The sequence below is a fragment of the Salvia splendens genome, chromosome 21 (assembly GCF_004379255.2).
Source record: "Salvia splendens isolate huo1 chromosome 21, SspV2, whole genome shotgun sequence".
Taxonomy (NCBI): domain Eukaryota; kingdom Viridiplantae; phylum Streptophyta; class Magnoliopsida; order Lamiales; family Lamiaceae; genus Salvia; species Salvia splendens.
This window is the reverse complement of record NC_056052.1, coordinates 19,825,717-19,831,716: the sequence shown is the minus strand read 5'-3', so window position 1 is coordinate 19,831,716 and position 6,000 is coordinate 19,825,717. Positions and strand designations below refer to the sequence as shown.

Sequence of the window (6,000 nt, the reverse complement as noted above, 5' to 3'; positions counted from 1 at the left end):
ATAATACTAATAGGTAGGGCTAAAAATATTTAATTTCATTAAATTTCATTTCCACTTTCCTTCACCACTTGTTAGTTGTCATAACAAAGAAACCAACCACCAGAAATGCCATGGCTTCTTCATTTCTCCACTGCCGTAGCTGATTTCTAGCTGATTTTGCAAATCCTACTTGCTTTTGTGTTTTCTCCTCAAGATTCGGTTAGGTATGTTGTTTTTCTACTTCCTGATTGTGGATCTGTGCTTTAATTGCGGGTTCGTCAATAAGATCTGATTGCCAGGGGATTTTTTGTGTGAATTGTGATTATTTTTGAACTATTTCTTCAATGTTAAGAAGATAATTGTGTACTGTCACTTTAATTTCTGTTTGAGAGCTGATTGATTTCGTGTTTTCCTCACCTTTCTTCGGTGGTCCTTGATTCCATTGAATTTCAATCTCTTTTTTCTTTGCTAGGATTTTGTAGAAGTGCGTTACATTTTGCAAACTTTTTTAAAGCTTCTTTTTTGTGAGAAAAGTATGTGCCTGGAGTTGTTTGATTGACTCATAATCCTTTTCATTTTCCCCAAACGTGCTGTTTATTTTTTTTCCTTTTCTTCTTTGTTTTTATATTCTCAATTGCCATTTGATAAAGTCCTCTGCAGTTGTAAGATTTAAGCTCTTTTTTTGTATTTATTTAAATTTCCTTTGAAATATTTGACTCTGAGTATATTGTTTTTAGAGTTACTCTGACGAATTATGTATAGTTTGCTGGCTGATTTTCCAACTGACAGGTTGTGGTCTGTTAGAGTTCACTGAGATCGAATTCTATGATAAAGATATAGCTGTGGTGTGGGTGCTTGGCTTATTCTTTAACATATATTGAGCAAGGTGTGTATTCCATCTTTGATGGCCTCGAAAAGTGGCTCTAGAACTCCGGGGAGTTTGCAACAAAGAGTTGTTAGTAGTCAGCATGCTACCAAGGCGAATGATAACGAATCTTCTAACAAGCCCAAGCCGATTGATCCTGAGCAATTAGGCGAGCCTGATAAGGCGACTAAAGAAGATGCCGAGTCCAACAAATCTGCGAATGGTAAAAAGAGTTCTTTGATCTTTTCTGACACCTCAGACTCCAATATCTCTTTCTCCGGGTCTGAAAGGGCATCTAAAACTCAAGATCTTGAGTTAAACGACATTAGAAGCTCACGGGAAACTTCCTTTGATCAGGGAAAGAAATCATCTGGTCTAGGGAGTGTAAAGGTTAGTGATGGAACCAATAGCCTTGCGAAAAGCAGTGGAAGCACCAAAGTGAGCGAGCGTGCTGAGTTCATTGAGAGTGGAAAGAGCAGCATATGTCGGGGAAGTACAAGCAGTGATGTCAGCGATGAGAGCACCTGTAGCAGCTTTAGTAGCAGCATCAATAAGCCTCACAAAGCAAATGATGTTCGATGGGAAGCCATCCAAGCTGTCCGCTTCAGGGATGGCGCATTGGGTTTGAACCATTTCAGGCTCCTAAAACGGTTAGGTTGCGGAGACATTGGGAGTGTTTATCTGGCCGAGTTGAGCGGGACAAAATGTTACTTTGCAATGAAAGTAATGGACAAGGCATCTCTTGCAAGTCGCAAGAAGCTTGTTCGTGCTCAGACAGAAAGAGAGATTCTACAGTCCCTGGACCATCCATTTCTTCCTACTCTATACACCCATTTCGACACAGATAAATTTTCATGTCTGCTGATGGAAGTCTGCCCTGGTGGAGACTTACATACTCTTCGTCAAAGACAGCCAGGAAAGCACTTCTCCGAGCAAGCGGCCAAGTAAGAAAACTTTTAACCATATACATTGAGTTTGAACTTTGAACTACTTTTTTGCTATTTGTTTCTGGTTGAGCTTCCATCAATACTTTGGAATCCATTTCACATACTCCTTGATTTCCTGACACATAATTAAAGATATTAACCATTATGCTAAGATATTTTTTTCCCTCTAAGTACATGTAAAACATTTGCAAATGCTCTCAGTCTTACCTGTCTCTAATATAACATTATCATTTCTACAATTGATGCTAGTATGAGATTGTGATGTCATTTTTGCGTGATTACTTCTCCCTTAGAAGTAAGATCTACTGAGATTAAATATTTAGGATGATGAGCCTTTTTCTTTATCATTAAGTTTAACTCGCGAAGAAAACTCAGCATGTGAAACCCACAAATCATACAATGTGAGACTGATTGAGATGTAAGTGTTTCGGCTCAATCCATTTACCATCCCTTTAACGAACTTCCTCATGGCAGATTTTATGTTGCTGAAGTGCTGCTAGCTTTGGAGTATTTGCACATGCTTGGTATTGTGTATCGTGACCTTAAGCCTGAAAACGTCCTTGTTAGGGATGACGGACATATAATGCTCTCAGACTTTGATCTTTCTCTTCGTTGTGCTGTTAGCCCAACTTTGGTAAAGACCTCATCCATAACTTCTGATCCTCAGAATAAAAATTCCACATACTGTGCGCAGCCGGCATGCATTGAACCGGCTTGCATTCAGCCATCATGTGTTCTTCCGACTATGTGCTTTTCTCCTCGTCTGTTTTCAAGCAAATCCAAGAAGGACAGGAAGCCCAAAAATGATATCGGAAATCAGGTCAGCCCACTGCCAGAGCTGATTGCTGAGCCAACCAATGCTCGTTCGATGTCTTTTGTTGGAACACACGAGTATTTGGCACCGGAAATCATCAAAGGAGAAGGTCATGGAAGTCCAGTGGATTGGTGGACTTTTGGGATCTTTCTATATGAGCTCTTGTTTGCTAAAACTCCATTTAAAGGATCTGGGAATCGAGCCACATTGTTCAATGTTGTAGGACAGCCCCTCCGGTTTCCAGAGTCCCCTGTTGTCAGTTTCGCAGCTAGGGACTTGATTAGGGGTTTGCTTGTGAAAGAGCCTCAGCACAGATTAGGCTACAAAAGAGGTGCAACTGAGATAAAGCAACACCCTTTCTTTGAAGGAGTTAATTGGGCTTTAATACGCTGTGCCAGCCCTCCAGACGTCCCAAAACCTGTTGATTACGAGCAAATGCCTCTCCCGACGAATGACAAGACTCCTACCTCTGTTGCTGCTACGGATCAGAAGAGCGACAAATATTTGGAGTTTGATTTCTTCTAGTTAGTTACAACTTACAAATTTGCCCTAAATTAAGTTGGTTGTGGATCTCATTTTAGAGAGGTAGGCTGATGAAGATCAGTTCAAACGTCGCTCCATCCCGTGCAGTAAACTCATAAACGCCCTTGATTCGTCGCGGCACTTAAACGTGAAGACGTTTTTCTTTTTCTGCTTTTATATTTCCGTTATTTTTCTAAGTACATTGTTTGGAACACTTGGAAGCTGTAAAAATTGTATGGTTCCTGTTAGTTTGAGGATTAAATGTCAATGAGTGTATAAGTTTTATGTCAATGTCATTTTTTGGAAAAGGTTATGAATTTAAGACATGGTAGGGCCAAATTTATAGACCTGTACTTTTATATTCTGGTTTATGTACCCACATTTTCAGACATCTCTATCCGTGACTTAATCCACTCTTATCTTGCTCTTGTTTTAGTTGCAGCAGACAACAGAAAACTGTGACATGAATCCAATCATGTAAAGGTTTGTTTCCTCATTCTTACTAAAGGAAAGGCTTTGCAGAAAGTTAGATTACAGAAAGGTCAACCAAAATAAACTGTTATATGAAACTACACAAAGCATTGACAAACTTGTTACATGATTACAAATAAACTGTTATACATTTTTTAGATTCTGGTAGTAAATGATAAGAAGTAATAATGATTGTTTCAAACATCATTCTTGAAGTCTATATTTAGTTTGACACACTCTCTCTCTCTCCCAACTGTTTCGGGCCAAATCTGCACTTCGATTAACATGATGACTCAAATTTTGAAACAACCGCAAGCAGCCGAGTCATTAGCTGTTTGTTGTTTGTTTTGAGCAAAGGTGGGTGCTGAATGATTTGGCCTGGGAGAGGGAGAAGGAGAAGGAGAAGGAGAAGGAAATGGGGACTCTGTCATCGACAGGTCGGAAACTTCCTTCCCTTCACATATGATCTTAACCTCACAGAATCCAGGTGCCTTGTGCACTATCTGATCAGCTGCACCATTCCCTTTCCTGGACTTCATCCGTCTGCCAAATTTACAATAACCCGTGTGAAAATAGTTCAAACGCTAAGATGTCGAAAAATAGCATCAGACGTGTTTATGTATTTCAACAACCTTACAGTAGCCTTACTGGCACCAAGAATGAGCTTTGTGATATTGAGAATAGGAATGAGATCAAGTATGGCTTTACCCTCCATATCACTTTCAACAAGTATGGTCTCCACTTTAACCTTCATCTCATAGTTATATACAAAAACTATCATTAACATATATACTACTACTATGTTTCAATGGAAAGGCACGAAGGTTGTATATGTACCTGATAAACAGAGCAGAGATTGACAAACTTTTGGAGAAGATCTCTCCTCTTGCCACTTTCTTGAGCAAAAAACATCTCCTTCTGCTCCGGGTTCACTTGATCGATATGCAACTTCCCGACTGCCATTTCAAGAAACTCATCAGAGGGAGAGGGAGAGGGAGAGATGGAGAGAGAGAGAGAGAGAGATGAGTTACGTGGCGAAGGGATGAAGGTGATCTGAGGGAAGACATGGACGAGGAAGACGAGAGCGGAAGAGGGATCAATCACAGCATTGTTGAGCGTCCAGAGCAAGGCGTCCATGCTCAACGTGTCGTCAATATCCTTCCACACCGCAACATACACTACATTCTCCCTCTCCGACTCCAACGACCACTTCCTCTCCTCCCCCACCTCTTCTTCGATCTCGTTCCTCCACTCCTCCCGCGCTCTGATGGAGCTGGACGCCATTCGACACGGACAAACTACACTTGTTGGCAGGAAATAACAATGTGGGGGGTGGAGATATCTAGGATGTCACAAAAGATGTATCCCTCTTTGACTTTACCCAACTATATCAATGATCTGATCAATAATTGTACAAATAAACAAACATTTTTGCTATTCAGGGTGACAAAGTTGATTTTGTCTCAAATCCAAATTTCACTCATTGTGGGTTGGATATTAGTAGAACTTGAGATTCACTCACTAAATCTACTAGTATAGAAAGTAAGATTAGAGACATAATTTAGCTTTACTTTGTCACAAGTTATGCATGGGATGAAATGTAAGAATATTGGTAACTGGTAAGATGTAGTCAAATATATTTGCTAGTATTCATATCACCATCAACATAAAAAAAGTGATATTTAATAGCATTCGTGCTATTTATATTAATCAAAAAAAGACCATAAAATGGAATATGCGAATACTTACGAGTATCTTGGCTTAATCAAGGTCAACTTTGAATGCGTGTATGATTTTGATTTTGATATATGTATGGGGGAGTATATTTTTTGTATAAATTGTATTGGAAGGCCCAATTTATGTCAGCATTATAGAGGTTTTTAGTATCAATATCACCGAAAACAGCTACAGAACTTTAAAATGGATTTACGATATTATTTACATATATTTACACATTTATGGGACAAACGAATTAAATTTGTTTCTTAGATTGTAGTAAAAATTATTAATTTATGATATTAATTTAAAATCTTTACATATTTATGTATAAATAAATGTTGGTTTGCATGAAATTCACTTACTAAACTTGTAATATTAAAATTACTATCTGTGGCAACATCAACCAAATTTGAATAAAAATCAATAATATTATATGATATATTTATATATAAAAATATATAGGGTTAAAGAATTATTTTGACTCTAATATTACAAATTAGATCATTACTATATTATTTTAAATTTAAAATATGTACGCATTTAATTTATACTAAGCAGTATATGTAAAATTCATTACTTAATAATTTTTTGATTTTAAATTTATTATTTTAATGATATTACTAGTGTGAGAAAAAAAATCATATATGAAATTAGTAAATGTGATGGAAAAACTGAGGGAATCA

At 37.9% G+C, this 6,000-nt stretch overlaps 2 protein-coding genes across 4 annotated transcripts; one reads left to right on the top strand and one right to left on the bottom strand.

Annotated features, from left to right (window-relative positions):
- Positions 1–3,518, top strand: LOC121784719 (serine/threonine-protein kinase D6PKL2-like). 3 transcript variants are annotated; one of them, XM_042182933.1, is made up of 3 exons: positions 1–203; positions 742–1,788; positions 2,266–3,518. In XM_042182933.1, the coding sequence occupies exons 2-3, from the start codon at positions 884–886 to the stop codon at positions 3,128–3,130; spliced, it is 1,770 nt and encodes a 589-aa protein (XP_042038867.1). In that variant the 5' UTR covers positions 1–203; positions 742–883; the 3' UTR covers positions 3,131–3,518. The 3 variants fall into 3 exon arrangements, with proteins under 3 accessions (XP_042038867.1, XP_042038866.1, XP_042038868.1); XM_042182932.1 differs by having other exon boundaries at positions 2–203; positions 769–1,788; XM_042182934.1 differs by lacking the exon at positions 1–203 and having other exon boundaries at positions 896–1,067; positions 1,202–1,788.
- A 140-nt stretch (positions 3,519–3,658) lies between these two features.
- LOC121784720 (U-box domain-containing protein 33-like) lies at positions 3,659–5,174 on the bottom strand. The gene is made up of 4 exons (XM_042182935.1): positions 4,630–5,174; positions 4,436–4,554; positions 4,231–4,346; positions 3,659–4,141 (listed from the first exon to the last, which is right to left on the bottom strand). The coding sequence occupies exons 1-4, from the start codon at positions 4,880–4,882 to the stop codon at positions 3,892–3,894; spliced, it is 738 nt and encodes a 245-aa protein (XP_042038869.1). The 5' UTR covers positions 4,883–5,174; the 3' UTR covers positions 3,659–3,891.
- Positions 5,175–6,000: the final 826 nt, after the last annotated feature.

What these genes read in the sequence shown, in the direction of transcription:
- LOC121784719 (XM_042182933.1), top strand. Translation starts at nt 884, where the DNA reads ATGGCCTCGAAAAGTGGCTCTAGAACTCCGGGGAGTTTGCAACAAAGA. An exon ending in TTCTCCGAGCAAGCGGCCAA is followed by an intron (nt 1,789 to 2,265) that starts GTAAGAAAACTT and finishes TCCTCATGGCAG; the next exon opens with ATTTTATGTTGCTGAAGTGC.
- LOC121784720 (XM_042182935.1), bottom strand. Translation starts at nt 4,882, where the DNA reads ATGGCGTCCAGCTCCATCAGAGCGCGGGAGGAGTGGAGGAACGAGATC. An exon ending in CACCTTCATCCCTTCGCCAC is followed by an intron (nt 4,555 to 4,629) that starts GTAACTCATCTC and finishes TTGAAATGGCAG; the next exon opens with TCGGGAAGTTGCATATCGAT. An exon ending in ATCTCTGCTCTGTTTATCAG is followed by an intron (nt 4,347 to 4,435) that starts GTACATATACAA and finishes TATGAGATGAAG; the next exon opens with GTTAAAGTGGAGACCATACT.